The following is a 17237-nucleotide window of genomic DNA, read 5'->3' as shown; positions in this document are numbered from 1 at the left end:
TTCAGCTGTACCAAGCAGCACAGCAAGGCCCTGAAGGCACAGGAGGGAGAAGCACATCCAGCAACCATCACATGGGATCCAGCACAGCTTGTAGGGAACAGACTGTGTGACACCAACACTCCAATTGGACAGAGAGACAAGGAACTGAGTTCAGAAAGACAGCAGACAAATCTGCACTGGCGGCTGAAGCCTTGGGGATGGACACACAACTTCTCCTGAATGGTTCAGTTTTCCAGGGAAAACTCAGCTGGAGGAATTAAGGGAGCTCAGAAAACACAACAGGCAGAGAGACCTTTGTCTCCCCAGGACATGCAAGAGACTGTGCTAGGTCCCTGCCCACCAGAAATCCCAAGACCACCGTGATGTGGTGGGGAGTGCTGGTTGTTTTTACAGATCTCTGAGACAAACGTCAGTTGGACTGGAACTTCACTGGCAGGGGCTGAGCTAGGAACACAGAAGCACCAAACACAAGCAGCCACCTCAATCACAGAATCACAGGGTTGGAAAAGCCCTTTAAGATCAAGTCCAACCATTCCCATCCTAAGCTAAACCACATCCCTGAGCACCTCATCTCCCCTCTGTTAAACACACCCAGGGAAGGTGACTCAGCCCCTCCCTGGGCAGCCTGTGCCACAGCCCCACAACTCTGCCAGGGAAGAACTTTGCCCTCACATCTGCTCTGCCCCTGCCCTGGCACAGCTTGAGCCCATTGCCCCTTGTCCCATCTCCTGTCCCCTGGCTGAAGAGAACATCGCCCACCTCCCTGCACCCTCCTGGCAGGGCAGGGCAGGTGGGGAGAAGGTCTCCCCTCAGCCTCCTCTTCGCCAGGCTGAACACCCCCAGCTCCCTCAGCCGCTCCTCAGAGGATTTGCCCTCCAGTCCCTTCCCCAGCCTGGTGAATGTCTGTCCCTATTGCAGCCACCTGAATGTCCCTGTTGTCCCAAAGAGCCCCGAGCTGCTGAGGGAACAGCCCCGTGCCCCTGCCCTGCAGCGCTCCTGCTCTATGGTACGCCAGTGACCAGAGCAGCATGCTGCAGCACTGATGCAGGGCACTGTTTGATTGAACACTTGTGTCCCAGGTACTGCAAACCCATCATTTTCTTCCTAAGGATCCCTCAACTACAAGAAAACTCCTTTTTCAAGAATCTCAGGTGTATATTTATGAAGAAAAATGCCAAAAAGTTTGTCAATTTGTCAATTTTACATATTGACCTCTCACATATATAAGAACATAAGAATTTGTGCCATATTATTTTAAACAGAATTAGTAATGGAACTTATGTCCAACAAAACTGAGCCCAGTTTCATTATCTTTTCTCCACCCTCTTTCAAAAACACCATGACAAATCAATTGGTTTGGAATACACCTGCAAGTCCTTGCCCTCTCAGTAGCTATCAAAAGCCACAAATGATGTTGGTTTTATTCAGACATCTACTTCTCCAGCTAAGGAAAAAAATCATCCTTTTACCCTTGGAGATCCTAAGACTTTAGCACAGCAGACAAACCCACAAGAGGCTCTGTCCCACTGGCTGTGCAGTGCCACCACAAGCCCCCACAGCAGACACCCACAGCTGTCACACAGGCAGGTGACTCAGTGCTGGGGTCCCCACAGAGCTGGGGTGCTTGTCCCTCTCATCAGAGCTCAGTGCTATGGGGCAGAACAGGCTCTGCCAGCTTCAAGCTGGCAATGTTTATGTAAGAAACCAAGCAGGGCAACATTAAAAATGAGAAGAGAAGTTCAAATCATCATTTTTACTGATCAGTTATAAAGCTTCAGACATGTGGAGGGACAGACAGTGGTGGGGTTTCCCACACCAGAGTACAAGGAAAGACCAGGCAGCATCTTTCACTGGCTGACCCACCCACAAGGTAGGGTTTGGTTTTTCTGTCTGCTCTACTCCTCCTCAAAAACCTTTACACACCATGGAGGAAGATGGCCATGATCTCCTCAAACAGCACACACCCTGAGGGGTGTCTCTCCCTCACACTATCAGGAAGCCCAGGGTGAACAAATGCCATGAACAAGCTTTAGCTGCACAGTTCCAGCAGCACTTGTACCCTTCCAACACAGGCAAAAACTGAAAGGGCTCAAGGGAGGCTCAAGGATGAGAGTAACTTAAGCAAACTTATCTGACTAGGAAATTTGGAGATGTTTTAGTATGAAAACTACATTTGGTGAAAGGTGAAAAAAATGAGTCTTCAACCTGGCTGGTAAAAGGAAAGGAGAAACACCTACAGCAAAGGTGCTGCAGGATGGGGACTTGTGTGATTTCACACAAACACCAGGTTGGAAAAGACCTTTGAGATCATAGAATCCATCACTGCACTGCCAAGGAACTGCCCAAGCACAGCTATGTCACAGCTGGAGACAGTTATGATCCCAAACTAAGAACCATCAGGCAAGCTCCATGGGGGCCATACAGCCTAAAGACCAGGAAACCAGCTCTGTGAGGATTAACAGCTCATAGCACGAAGCCCCATCTGGAGACCTGCAGGCACCAACCCATGGATTCAGTCAGGCATGCGTTCTTCTCCCCAACACAGCTTGTTAAGTTTAACATTGGCTTCTTCATGAGTCCCCAGACAATAACTGCAGGCACTGAGAAGTCTGTGAAAAGGTCTTACCAAAAGGAGGTAGTCCGTAGGTTTGGGTGGTCTGGGGGTAGATGGTGTAGGGCTGAGACTGCTGTAGTGCTTGGTACTGAGTCTGCCCAGGGTAAGGGCTCATTGTTTCTGATACAGGTACAGAAAGGATATGTGCATATGGCCTTTGTGAAAAGAAAAGAGAAAAGTAAAATAGAACTATTGAAATGATGTGTCTTTCACCCTCCCTCCAAACTAGAAGACATTAAAACATTGCTTTGGGAAGAAGAAACAATACACACTGCATGCTCTTAGCATGACACCCACTTGTGTTTCCCAGCATGATGGGCTCTTGGTGTTAGATACACTGCCTGCTTCTCCCAGTGACACCAGGGGAAACTCTCCTCCATGGTGCTGGAGCCCCAGTGCTTATTCCAGGACTGGGCAGGCAGGGTGAGAGGGAAGAACAAACTCCCTGTTCCAATTAGTTTCACTTATCATGTCTCACAATACCAAATCCAAAAGCTAATATGACATCATGGTGTGTGTCAAAACTACTGCAACACACACAGCAACTGCACAAAAGCAGCAGGGGATCAGGAACTACTAAACCACACTGGGAAGAACTATCATGGTCTCCAAATGTGGTGAAAGATGAGAAAATCCTGTATTCATTTACGTCCAGTCTGTTTATTCCTCAAATATTATGGGCATTAAGACTATTGTGTAGTTAATTACTTGACAGGGCTCATTCATCCTTGTGATCAGAAAACAGCAGCCACCAGAGCTTCAGCATTCCCAGCAGTGAGTATCTGTGGCCACGTGTGATTTACAGCATTCCAGAAATGCATAAAGATGCACAAAGTTTACTTCAGACAGAAGTAAGAGTTACAGAATTCAGTAACAATTGTTTGACTTACTTTGCAGAATACATTTGTGAGGTATAATCATTTGATGACCTTGGGATATAATCAGTGCATGTCATAACTGAAAAAAAAATAGTTTGTATAATTACACAGACCATTTCAAAACCTGGCAGATGATGACAATGAGTTATCAGCATGCACAGGACATTTTAACCAAAACACATGATTTACAAAGGGGTTTTGGTGCCTTGAATGCATTTCAAAGCAAACAATGCACTGCTAAGCAGGCACAACTAAGTTTTTCTTGCCACTTCACAGCAGCTGGATGCCTCAGTCAGTACCATTTCTCCCTTCACAACAGCACTAGTTCTCTTTACCAGTTGTTACTGTCTGTTCCAATCATCACAATAAAACTCTTGAGTTTGGTCCTGCCCAAAGCCTTGTGTATTGGGTCTTCATCTGAGCCAGCTTAACATCTCTTCCCTGTGTTCCAGAGCAGAGACCAAAGCAGATGCTTGTTTGGCCAAGCTTTCCTCTCTCCCTCCGTTTCCCACATGCTCTGCCCAGAGACTGGCTCCAGCAATCTGTCTTTCCTTCACAAACCAGTGGCTCCCAGCTCAACAAACTTAATCCTGTGCATCAAGTGATGGGGGGCTGGGCTGCAGTGCCCAAGGCTCAGAGCCCCACTTCACATCATCTCAAAATGAATTTGGCAGTTACATTTACTGGGAGGTTTCCAGTTTACTCCTTGAGTAAACCCACAGCTACTGCACTCTGAAGCTGGTAGGACAGAGTTGTTCAGGCTGCAAAGCCAAAGAGGAAATGTTCAGATCTTCTCACTTAATACCACCTGTGGCTCTAGCACACCTGAGACAGTGCTCAATCACAGCATTCTGGGTTGGGGTGGAGAAGGGGGCTTGAGTTGTTATGTTCTAACCCAAGAGCCACTAAAAAGCCACCCTTGGATTCAGATGAGCTGACCTGACAAATACTCAGCTCTCCCTCAAACTAGGAAAGCAAAGGTGTGCAGGATGCCTGCCCATCCCTGCAGGGCCCTGCCACCCAACCTGGCTCCATGCAGTCCCTTCAGCACACAGCACCGCACGCTGCAGCATCACCAGGCTAGATGACTTCTGTGACTGTGAATCTGCATTCTGGCTCTGCATTTCCAGCTTGGATCTACAAGCACCATACCCAAATTCTCAGCAAACGCAGCTGTGGATCCAGTTTACTCATCTGAAGCCAGTGTGGGATCAAGCAAAGCACCCAGGGTCCAGCCCTGCCTAGGAGGGGATCCTGCTAACAGTGTGTTAGTGGTGTGACTCGACTAATGGTCATCAAAAATGGTCATGGATGACAGTACACTCTGCCTTGGGATCTCCAGTTCCCAGTGATGTTCTCCAACAACTTGGGCTTTCCCTATCTGGTACAATCTACAATAACACTGTAGAATCTAGAATAACACTGTAGACCATTCCTGTCCTGTGCTCTCGTTGCACCATGCAGTTAACTCTCTGGTAAGTTACAGCCAGGGGAGCAAAAGTTACTCTGCACAAGCAACCCTAACACTTGCACCCTGCTGCCTAACAAACACCCAACACCCACCTCCTCTTCCTGTAACCTGAGCACAAGTAGCTAAGAAATTCCAACCAGCAGCCACATGCTCTGAATCTTCTGAGGGCTCCATGAACCACCTCCACCTGGTTCTGTGTCTGCCTTTACTCACAGTGTAAAGCCCATGTAGCACAACAATACAACAGGAACTGCAAACTGGGAGCTCTGAGACCTAAAGGCTTTCATTTAACACCTGTCAGATAGTCTTACACCTCTCCTGCAAAAATGGCTTTTCTTTTCAAGGAGTGTCAATATTCACCTGAAGAGCAGCGAGGTAACGGTGTTTCTACAGCTCTTATTTTGATAACAACATGTGAAGAACTAGGTAATGGTGTAAACCAGGAGAAACCCCCCAGCATTTCTGCTCTAACTTCTGGAATGGCTCATCCAGCAATTGGCAGGTTTTCCAGGCTAAAACTTCAGGTAACTCCTGAAACAGCAACACCACAGAATCCCAGCATCACCACAAACGTGGGCAGTCAGAGCCTTCTACACAGGAATCCTACTCCCATAACAACCTCCAGCCCTTCTTTAACAGAAGAAAGGACACTTCTCACCTCTCACTTGCTATGCAATGTTTTTACTTTCTGCCTCAGTTTCCCCTCCACTTATTTCAAAGGGAATTCCTGCAGTCAATGCAGCTCAGTCTGTGATTGTCTCATCATCACAAAAGGCCCAGCCAGCTATGGGGAGATGGTGGTTTATAAAAGTAGCTTCTTTTACAACGGGCATTGTGACTGACCAACTGAACCCCCACATAAAATCATGTACAAGGATAAGACAGCAGCACCCAGGGGCCAGCTGGGGGCAGTGACACAAAGCCATCAGTTAGCAAGGGACATCTGCTTCCTGTCAGGCACCCTAAGCACCACAGCCAGTGCTCACTCTAAAACTGAGGACAGGCTAAGGGCTACAAGGAGGAGCCAAAGCTTGTGCTTGGTGAAGCAGAGTGATGCAAGCAGTGGAAGAAGAAAGGAAAGAAAGTGGGAGAGGAAGATCTCCAGAAGATACTCACTCTCACTGGACATGGGAAGGTTTGAACCAAGGCTTGAAGATTCAGGCTTCTGATCGCTGACTTCTGCGTTGCTCACATGACTGCCAGGACAAACAAAGGCTAATCATTAGCATAATGAACTCTTAAATTAACATCCTTAGGCATTGTAACTCCTGGGGGTTCAACCTTCCTAACTGAGACAAACAGACTACCAGAAACTAGCTCTGCACCCTGACATCACACAGAGATCCCAAGAGAGAGGTGTGCAGCTCCAACCTGGCATTACTTGTCATCACCTCCAGCAGGTTTACTCACCAACTGGTCTGTCCAGCTCAGACTGCAGCTTCACCCACAGCCCAGCAGAGCTGGCAGCTTGGCACTGCTGCCTGGAAGTGTGAAGGTCTGTCCTGCTGCCTGGGCATGGCCTCCTGCTCCCCAGCAGCTCCAGCACCCATCAGAGATTAATTTGCTCACCCACCACAAACCCCAGGCTGTTCTTTTTGCTGGGATACTGAACAGGCTCAGCTCACAGAGTGACCCAGCCAGCACTGTGCCTGGTGCACAGCAGAGCAGCAAGCAGAGCTCCCATCTCAGCAGCACTGGGCAGGGATACCAGCTCCTTCACCTGGACAACCTGCACCCCCAGAACATCAGAGTGCCTGAAAACTTCCTGAGAGGCTGTGCTGCAGAGCTAGTGGTGACAGAACCAAAGCCAGGGAGGCAATCATAGAAGGAAAAGCAGTTACTTTAAGAAATCATCTGTACTTTCTACTCTACCTACAAGCAAAGCAAACGCATTTCATACCCCAGTGTGTGACAAACCCAAACAGGTCCAGTAACCTGTGAACATTTCTTCAGCACCAAAGCAACACCCAGTTCAAGGATGCTTCAACACTGTTCCTCAGGGACAAACCCAGAGGTGAGCAACCTCCCATGGACTGAGGAGCCTGGGACAGCAAGGCCAGAGCAAAGCACAGGGCAGCATTCACCTGGCTCCCACAGGCTGGGATAAGGAGAAGTTGACGAGCATGTGGTATCAACCAGCAGTACCCTGGTAGCTCCATCCTTCCCTGGTGACTCCACCACTTCCCTGGGCAGCCTGGTCCAATGCCTGACCACTCTTGCAGTGAAGAATTTTTTCCAAATATCAGAGAATTACTTGGGTTGGGAGAGACCTTCAAGATCATCAAGTCCAATCACAGTCTAACCCTCTCTAGTTGCCCTCTAGACCATGTCCTCAAGCACAACATCTACACACTCAATACCTCCAGGGATGGTGACTTCCCTGGGCAGCTTGCTCCAGTACTTGACAACCCGTTCAGTAAAGGGTTGTCAAGTACTGGACCTACTGTCCTACTGGACCTACTGTCAAGTACAGACCTACTGGCCACGCTGGATCTGACACAAGTCAGGATGCCACTGGCCTTCTTGGCCACCTGGGCACACTGCTGGCTCATGTCTAGATGGCTGTCAGCAGCCCCCCTGGGGCAGGAGGTACAGCTGTCCTGGGCAGAGGCAAGGACAGTGCTAGCTAGTGAGTGCCACCCAGCCTCCTTCCTCTGGTTGGTGGGAGTGAGAACACTGATAACCAGAATCCTCAGAAATCTTTCTCAGTACCAGCAGATGGACAGACTCCCATAGCAAAGCATGAGTTCTGCAAGAAAACAGCCTATTTCTCCCAGCTCAGTGTATTTCTGTCCTATCCTGGGGGGGAAAGAATGCTGTGTCTCTGGCACCCAGTTTCTCTGTGGCTGGTAAACAGCCCAGTCTGCAAGCAGGGGGGGAAGCTGCTTGTGACCACCTGCTCTGGAAAGCTCTAACAGATCAAACAGCTTTTCTGGCCATCCCACACCAGCAGTGTGTCTCTCTGCTGCTCCTCAGCACCCTCCCCTACAGCTGCTGGGACACATCCAGCCCAGTGCTTTCATTCTCCATCACTTACAACCTGTCCATGCTCATGGGCCCAGAGGATGCTCACTGGGCACCACTGGGAGCCTGGCCAGCAGGGCTCGCTGTGTTCACAGCCCTGTGCCGGCTCCTTGGGATGCTCCACGCTCTTGAGAGAGGCTCCAGCCCTCACTGGGTACAGCTCTTCCATAATCCAGCTAAAGCAAATACAGCCAGAGCCAGGCCATGGTAGGAAATCAGCCTGGCTGAGCAGGAACCAGTCTAAGGAATTATTTTAAACTATCCCAGAGGTCAAACTTTAAATCCCAGCATCACCAGGTTGGAAAAACCCTTTAAGCTCATTGAGTCCAACCGTCCCTGTCCTGTGCTGACCCACATCCCTGAGCACCTCATCTCCCCTCTGTTAAACACACCCAGGGAAGGTGACTCAGCCCCTCCCTGGGCAGCCTGTGCCACAGCCCCACAACTCTGCCAGGGAAGAACTTTCCCCTCCCATCTGCTCTGCCCCTGCCCTGACACAGCTTGAGCCCAGTGCCCCTTGTCCCATCTCCTGTACCCTGGCTGGAGAGACCATCGCCCACCTCTCTGCACCCTCCCGGCAGGGCAGGGGAGGTGGGGAGAAGGTCTCCCCTCAGCCTCCTCTTCTCCAGGCTGAACACCCCCAGCTCCCTCAGCTGCTCCTCAGAGGATTTGCCCTCCAGCCCCTTCCCCAGCCTGGCTGCCCTTCTCTGGACTCACTCCAGGACCTCAATGTCCTTCTGATGGTGAGAAGCCCAGAACTGGACCCAGCACTCGAGATGCAGCCTCCCCAGTGCCCAGTCCAGGGGCACAATCCCCTTCCCAGACCTACTGGCCACACTATTTCTGACACAAGCCAGGATGCCATTGGCTTTCCTGGCCACCTGGGCACACTGCTGGCTCATATTCAGTCACAGTCACCCAACTTCAGGGTAACTTCTCTTCCTGACAGCTCTCCAGCCAGTCTCCCCCAGCCTGCAGTGCTGCTCGGGGTAATTCTGGCAAAGCAGAAACTCCAAAAATCAGCCTTTCTTCACAGCATTTGCCACTGCTTCTGGAAAAGGACAAACCCTACTCTAGCTGTTCTCACCACGTGCAATAATAGTGATTAATTCCTAGATACAACATGTATCAGAAAGCATCCACTAAGGCTAAAAATAGTACAGTGCAACAGCTTTTAATAGAGGCAGGTATCAATATGAGAGTGTTTAATTTCTCAAACAGTCACCCAGGAGTCCTGTTGAGAACCACAGCACAGACATCATTAAAATACTCTGCTCATTATAATACTCTGCTCATTAAAATACCCTGAATCTCACTGGAGGACACGCCTGTTAGGTGGAGGACATGGCAGCCTGGTAGGATTCTGTGAAAAACAAGACCCTTGATGCACTTCAGCCTCTGTATGCACTCCTACAAGAGCTGAATACCAAAGGGCCAGCTAATTTTTGTTAAATTGGGAATTTAATCTCAAAATTATATCACAGGTGACTTTATTTGCCCCACGTAAACTTCTAAAGTGGCAGCTTGTAATGAAGAAAGATCATTAATAACTGTTCCACACTAAAACCCAATCATAATCACGTACCTCAAGCTTTGTTCTCTGGATTCCTGCATCTTGGCTTTCTTCACCTGCAAAATGAAGAACATTGAGAGATGGATCCACTGGGAGCTGTCCTGGAGCATCCCCGTGAGCGGGTCAGCCTGCGCTCACTCCAGAGCCAACCGCGGTGGCCACGGGGTCTCCATCCCAGGGCAGCTTCTTCCTAATTAGAAACAGGCACTAATGCTGAGGGCATTAGCAAACCTGCCATGTTCTGAAGTGACAGCTGATGGGATGTCCAGCTACAGAATCCCAGCATCACCAGGCTGGAAAAGCCCTTTCAAATCACTGAGTCCAACCATTCCTGTCCAGTGCTGAACCAGATCCCTGAGCACCTCATCTCCCCTCTGGTAAACACACCCAGGGGGGTGACTCAGCCCCTCCCTGGGCAGCCTGTGCCACAGCCCCACAACTCTGCCAGGGAAGAACTTTTCCCTCCCATCTGCTCTGCCCCTGCCCTGGCACAGCTTGAGCCCATTGCCCCTTGTCCCATCTCCTGTCCCCTGGCTGAAGAGACCATCGCCCACCTCTCTGCACCCTCCTGGCAGGGCAGGGGAGGTGGGGAGAAGGTCTCCCCTCAGCCTCCTCTTCTCCAGGCTCAACACCCCCAGCTCCCTCAGCTGCTCCTCAGAGGATTTGCCCTCCAGCCCCTTCCCCAGCCTGGCTGCCCTTCTCTGGACTCGCTCCAGGACCTCAATGTCCTTCTGATGGTGAGGAGCCCAGAACTGGACCCAGCACTCGAGCTGCAGCCTCACCAGTGCCCAGTCCAGGGGCACAATCCCCTTCCCAGACCTACTGGACACAAATGTCCAATAAAGCCACTTTTACACACAATTAATAAAATGACCATCCATTTGAACAAAATCTTTTCAGGCACAGTCTCAGCACAGCTGCCAGGACCATGGTTCCTTCACTTCCTCCATGTATTGAAACCTTCTCTAAAGTAGGACCAGAAATATTTTCTCTGTAGTAACTCAGTTGTTCAAATTTTCACTTCAATTAAAGCCAGAATGGCCTTTATTCTGGTTTTGTAGGTGATGGGCTGGGTCCAGTTTCTCTACAGGGTATTTACACAAGAGACGCTCTGGCTCAAACACTGTTTTGGGGTTGTGGGGCAAGGTTTGGGCGGTGTTGTGTGTAGGGGTGCAGGGGTGGCTTCTGCAAGAAGCTACTAGAAGCTTCCACTGGGTCTGACAGAGCCAACACCAGCTGCCTCAAGGACGGACCCACCCCTGACCAAGGCTGAGCCCATCAGTGACAGTGGCTGCACCTCTGGCGAACATATTTAAGAGGAAAAAACCCACAAGAAGCTGCTTTTCACCACCAGAGATAGGAGTGAGATGATGTGAGAACCTTTGCAGACACCAAGGTCAGTGAAGAAGGGGGTGAGGAAGTGTTCCAGGTGCCACAGGAGAGACTTTCCTGCAGCCCCTGGAGAAGACCATGGTAGAGGAGCTTATCCCCCTGCAGCCCATGGAAGTTGATGGGGAGCAGAGATCCCACCTGATACTTATGGAGGATCCCACACTGGAGTGGGTGGAGACATATGAAGAACACTGTGACCCTGTGGGAAGACCCCACACTGGAGCAAGCTCCTGGCAGCAGGACCTGCAGCCCGTGGAAAGAGATGCCCAGAGCAGGTTTGCTGGGGGCACTTTGTGACTCCACGAGGGACCAGGCAGGAGCAGTCTGGGCCTGAAGGTCAGCACCCCATGGAAGGGACCCACTCTGGGGCAGCTGGGGAAGAGATGAAGCCCCGTGGGAAAGGACTCACATTGGAGAAGTTCCTGGATGACTGCTGGGGGGGGGACCCCACGCTGGAACAGGGAAGAGTGTGAGAAGTCCTCTCCTGAGGAGGAAGGAGTGTCAGAGACAGTGTGTGATGGACTGACCCCAACCCCCATCCCCCTGTGCTGCCTGGGGGGAGGAAGGAGAGAAATGGGGAATAAAGCTGAGCCCAGAAAGAAGGGAGGGGTGGGGAAGGGTGTTAAGGTTTGGGTTTATGTCTCATTATCCAACTCTGTTTTGTTTGGGAACAAATTAGATGCATTTTGTTCCATGTTGAGTGTGTTCTGCCCGTGACGCTGATTGCTGAATCATCTCTCCCTGTCCTTATCTCCACCCATAAGCCCCTGGTACCTTATCTCCCTGGTCCAGCTGAAGATGGCAGTGATAGAGCAGCTCTGGTGCTCCTCTGGCCTCCAGTCAGGGTCAACCCACCACAAATGCCAATTCCGTTTCCTCATGCAGGCTACACACACCCCTGGGAGATCCCCTGGGTGGCCTGACCAGGGAGTTTCTGCAGCCTGGAGGCTCTGGAGCTCACCACGTCCTCACACTTTTCTGTAGCATGTCTAGAGGCCAAACTCACTGCTGCAGGACCAGCTGCACTCACCATCCCTCAGGATGCTGAGCAGACGGCGCTGGGCAGCACATCTGCTTGGGGAGGGGGCTGAGGGCACGTTGTGGGTCTGCAGGGACAGCAGCCCCTGAGCTGGGGACAGTCAGTCAGCCAGACTGTGCCCAGCCACCGGTGGAAAACTCAGCATGAAGGTCTCACCGGGGGGTGGGGGGGTGAGTTTGTGTCTCTCAGGTGAGTATAAATAAACCACCAGGAAAAAGCAATTTAAGCATGAGGCCAAAGTGTGCTCAAAGCTTCTTTAAAAACCCAATAACCACAGGAGAGTAATTCCTGCTGGGCTGGGGGAGAGAGGAGGTACAAAAAGGCTAAAGGCACAAGGCAAGGGGCACTGGGTATGCACACAGGATAGAGATGAGGATAGAAAGGAGATAAGGATAGAAAGGAGAAAGGACAATCTCTCCCTGATGAAGTTACTGGTATTTTAGAGCTGTCTCCTGCCATCTCTGCACTAGCCTTGCCAGCAGCTATTCCCTCTGGCATTTACTCCCCCAGCAGAACACTTCAGGCTGTTAGCACTCCTCAGCATGACCCCAGGCTGTGGCTGTACAATGGCTCAGCTATCAGGCAGCCTAAGCATTCAGCACTTCAACCTGAGGGGAGAGCTGGGAGTGCTGGTGTTTGCACTAACTCCTGGTGAGCTGCTTCAGCCTCACAGCCTTCTCCAGAGCCCTTCTGCTGCCTGGCCAGGAACACGTGCTACTTCTGGTCTCAGCTGCCACAGGGTCCAGGGCCTAAAGGGGCTGTGCCAGTCTTCCCCTCCTAAAGCTGATGTTAACTATAACACTACAGGAGCAGGCATCAGTGTTCCCCAGGGATCAGAGCGTGGCTGCTGCTCATCCATGGGGATTCTCCATGTCTCTGTGCCCCACAGCAGGGGTTCCAGCTCTCCCTTGGGACATGCCACCACTCCTGCACGAGGACCTCAGCCACCAACACAGCACAAGACATCTCAGGGTGCCAAACTGCCAACGGGGCTCTTAAGGAAATAGGAAAAGGATCCCAGTCAATTCCCACATGGAGCACCCCTTCGTCCTGCCCTGCCTTTGAGAAGGCTGCTTAAAGCTCTCTGAACACCTCCTGTCAACACATACACCCTCTGGAATCGCCTAGAGAGATGCTGAAGGGTCTTCTGGTCCCCTCTCAGGTTAACAGCATCACAGCTTAAAGACTTGATGTGCAGAGTGACCCTACTCTTTTTAGAAATAAGTGCTAAAAGAAAGAAAATAAAATAATCCAAGGATTATGTGGTCTGCCTCAGTGACTCAAGGCTCTCTCAGCTTTAGTAACTTCAGGCATTATGTCCCGAAGCTGTTCTGCTGCACTACTGTAAATGACATGTCTCATGAGGTATTTATCTTTGCACCCACTTCCACCCAAAAAAAAAAAGAAAAAGTCAGATGACACATTTTAGCTGATCCCTGCTCTCATCTCACAGACCCCTGTAACTGAAAATCCCTCTGTCCAAACTATTTTTTGTGCTGGAGAAGTGTTTCCACCCCAGACCTGCCTGCATTAGAGCTCAGTTCTATTCCCAGAATCAAAGCAGAAATAATTTTTTCCCTCCTGAGGTCAAGACAATGATTTGTCTAGGACCCATAGAGTAACTTCTAAGCCAGGGCAGAACTGGGAACCCCCTACACTCACAGCTAGCCAACAAGCAAGGCGATGAGATGTGGGAACAAGCGCTGCTGAAGGCATTTAAGATGCGGTAACGCTGCTGTGAGCAGAAGGCTGCTGCAGTCAGGAGTGCAGAACTCTACTGCAAACCCTCTGCCAGCTTTCAGTTACAATTCCTCAGCTCAAACACAGGACCTCTGTTTTTTCTCTACACCCCTGGCAGCGTTGGGTCTTTCTGGAGCCCATTCCAACACCACACTCTCCCCACCACCGTCTCTGTCCAACACCAGAGGCAGTTCCAAGAGAGTGACCCCGGGATGGCTGCAAGGAGGGCAGCACGAGGTCACCACCCCCTATGAAAAGGAGATTTTGGCCATTTTCCAGCATTAGGATTAAATAAAGCATTATAAAAATCAACTACATGCATCCACAATGCGTTCAACAAGCAGGAGGTCACTGTAGGGGATTACTTCTAAACACGAATCCAAATGAATCATTTATTATAAATTCATAATTTATTGTGATGAGGAGGCCAGGGGGTGACTTTCAATCATTCTGCCCTGAGCTGTCCTTTGCTCTCTTATTTGCCCATGACTGTTTCTGTTTTCTAGCCCTGCTGTCTGTGCAGAAACTTTTCCTTTCTAATTCAGACCCAAAAAGGGAAGAGACACTCAAACTGGGCACAAAAGCCACGGCTGATCCACATGCCAGGCAAGTCCAATGTTCATTTAGATCAGGCACCAGCACAAGAAAATGACCACATTTCCTTTTAAAAATGATTATTTTTTGAAGTAAAGTTTATTGAACTCAAAGTCTGATGGCTTCTCCACAGGCTCCTTTTTGGATTTGGTTAGCAACACTTTGGATAAACTATTTTACTTTTTTTAAATTAACACACTAATCTTGTTTCCATGATTAAGAAAAAGCAAAATCATTTGGGGAAGATGTGGTTGCACAATGTCAGCACTGGGCTATCAGGCAGACAGGGTTTTGCAAAGATGACTTGAGTTGTTTGGGTTTTTTAATTAGGAAAGTTTTCATTTCCTCCTGCCAGAGGATACCTCAAGATCCCACTTCACTTACTAGCTACAATCAGTATGTCTCGGATTCTCTCTCAGAAGGGCTCACTGGCCTGAGATACTGCAAAGAGATTACCAAGAAAATCTGCAGCTGACCATTACAGCAGAACCTGCTTACAGGAGATTCCTTCATGTATGGAAATTTAGCTGTACCCTAATTAGAATTTTACAATACAGACAGCATGCATTATAGTAAGATACAATTACAGATATTCCCTCTTTTTAATAGGCATGTTTAGTTCATTTTTAAATCCTAAAAAAATACCTGGAATTCAAATTACATGCTTTTGCTGATTGGTTTCTCTTTTTGTGCCTATTATGTCCACAGAATTTGCATGTTGTGTCAAGCAATACTTGGAACGACCGGTACTCTGCATTTCCACTTCACTGCTCTTTGCTCTGCAGCCAGAGAACCACACAAATGACATGACCACAGACTCTCTAACTAGCTAAGAACGTGAAATGCTCACATGAGAAAAAGCATCGGATGGGAACATTGCCAAACTGCCCCCAGTGTACTCCTGCATATCTGTGTGCATCCAAAAAGGTCTCCAGAATTAAAAGAAGCCTCACTGGCAGGGTAACCTGGCTATTTCTTGTTGAGCTTGCAGCGGGTCTAATTTGGGAATTTAACATCAACACAGCCTTTTTTCCTTAATTCCCTATTGTGTTTTAGATACACAAACTTACCTTCAGATCACACTGTATTAAACATCACTCTCCCCAAACCTTCTGTGAGGCAACAGTACCAGTTACTGACGATGAGGGAGCACAGCAAACATCTCAGATGCCTGGACAATGATTTTTAACCCCAGACACAGGTCACTATTTGGACACACTGCCAAAAAAAGAACTTTAAAACCACCTGCAGAGGGGATGGACCATGGGACTTTTTCAAGATCTTAAGCTGAAGAAGACTGAAAGACTGTGTACACTGCAGTAACCAGCACTGATTCTGCCCTTAAGTTTAGAAGAGGCTTGAAATCATCTGGGGCATCACAAGTAATTATCAGGCACAGTTTTGCACACCTACATGACAGAGTTTAAGCATATGTAGCTATTCCTTTTATTACTGTTGCCTGTACTATTAGAGTAAGTTAAATGTACAACACATTTAACACACTAATTATAAGCCTTACTTCCATTATCAATTAAACCAACCTAACACTGATTTGGAGAGACCAGTAACTTGGTTTCTATGTTCCATTTTAGCATTTTCAAAAGGTACTTACTGGTTGTTCGGGTAAGTCTTGAGGCTCTTCCATGGGGATTACTGTTGTAATGTTTAAATGATTCAACTCGTGTGTTCCTCAGCAGTCTTCAAAGCCTGTCAAAAAAAGGTGTTCACAGCTTTATGTACTTTTTGGGGGGGCTTATCATTCAGGCTATCAGAGAACGTTAATTGTTATATATTCCACCCACAAGCTTTCTAAACTCGTGTTGCCATCTCCCAAGTAAAAGACGAAATTCATATATGGAAAGATTTCACAAACAAGGGATTTAGCTTTAAGCTTCAAGATACAAACAGGCTTTTTCACGCACGTGGCAGATTTCTACATCATTTACTTGTACCATACCGACTACAGAAGCTAAGGTATCAATCAGACATGTGCACCATGATTTTAAAGACACTTAAATGATTTAATCAAGTCTGGTCTACTAGGTCAGTAAACAGCGTGATTCAATCTAACCTGTTTTAATTTAGAACATTTATATAACAAACAACAAAAAAAAAATCAGGACAAGACTGTGCACCAAAATGTGCTGTTTATTGCCAAATCGACACAGCAAGTTGACTACTTCAATTACACCCTCCAAAAAGGCAAAGTTTGATGAAAAAAGTGTAAAATAATTTTTATTTTGGAAGCTAAGTAAGCACAGAAATCTTCTGTACTACAGCAGGGAGCTGCTTCCCCCAGGATTTTAAAGCTACAAAAAGAAACTTGCCCGTTGCTTTCCCTATGGGACATTTTTGCCATTTGCTGGGCAAACAGCATGTGTCCTCCACCACTGCCCTCTCCACCAGAACCCTCCACCCCACCAGCATGCAGACAGCCTGACCCACGTGTTCAGTGCTCTCCCATCAGCCTCTCATCTCAGAGCCCTGACCTCATGGGACAAGGTGCACCCCAGCTGCACCAAAAGCAAGCAGGTGCCTCTTCTCCCACCCCAGCAGAGCTCCCTCCTGTATGTGCAGAGCAGACCCTAACCCAGGGGAATCCCAGAAATCAAAAGGAGTAATAAAAAAGATGCAGTGGTTTGGAAGACATGAAATCAGCAGTTTTCAGTGCTGAGGTACCCCCTGTTCCTGCCCCCCAGCCAGGGGCTTTTGGTGCAGCTCAGAGGAAACACCAGAGGCCACTTCCCCGGCTCTCCTGTCTCCCTGCCTTTGGGTTTTCACAATCCTGCTTGGAGCACTCAGGCACCTTCACATCACAAAACCACCTCGTGTAAAGTGACTGAACAACAGAAACAACTTTCTGGCGTCCTGAAAACAATTGCTGTTTCCCCTCCTGGCCCTGCCAGACCTAC

The 17237-nt window shown here is 48.9% G+C and overlaps 1 protein-coding gene across 5 annotated transcripts in view; it reads right to left on the bottom strand.

Moving 5' to 3' along the window:
- Positions 1-15992, bottom strand: part of EYA3 (EYA transcriptional coactivator and phosphatase 3) — a gene marked incomplete at its 5' end in the record, with an annotated part of 38420 nt that extends 22428 nt beyond the window's left edge. For 4 of the 5 annotated variants that reach the window (XR_014617796.1, XM_084274165.1, XM_084274162.1 and 1 more), the window contains 5 exons: positions 2627-2769; positions 3505-3571; positions 6080-6159; positions 9573-9616; positions 15938-15970. Coding sequence is in view for 4 of the 5 variants with exons in the window: in XM_084274165.1 (XP_084130291.1) it covers positions 2627-2769; positions 3505-3571; positions 6080-6159; positions 9573-9616; positions 15938-15970 (367 nt within the window). Of the gene's footprint in view, positions 1-2626; positions 2770-3504; positions 3572-6079; positions 6160-9572; positions 9617-15937 lie in introns of all 5 variants that reach the window. The other variant, XM_084274164.1, reaches the window with a different exon arrangement.
- Positions 15993-17237: the final 1245 nt, after the last annotated feature.

Source organism: Gallinula chloropus (assembly GCF_964237585.1).
Source record: "Gallinula chloropus genome assembly, chromosome: 22".
NCBI lineage: Eukaryota > Metazoa > Chordata > Aves > Gruiformes > Rallidae > Gallinula > Gallinula chloropus.
The sequence above is the reverse complement of the archived record's forward strand: the minus strand, read 5'-3'. Positions and strand labels throughout refer to the sequence as shown.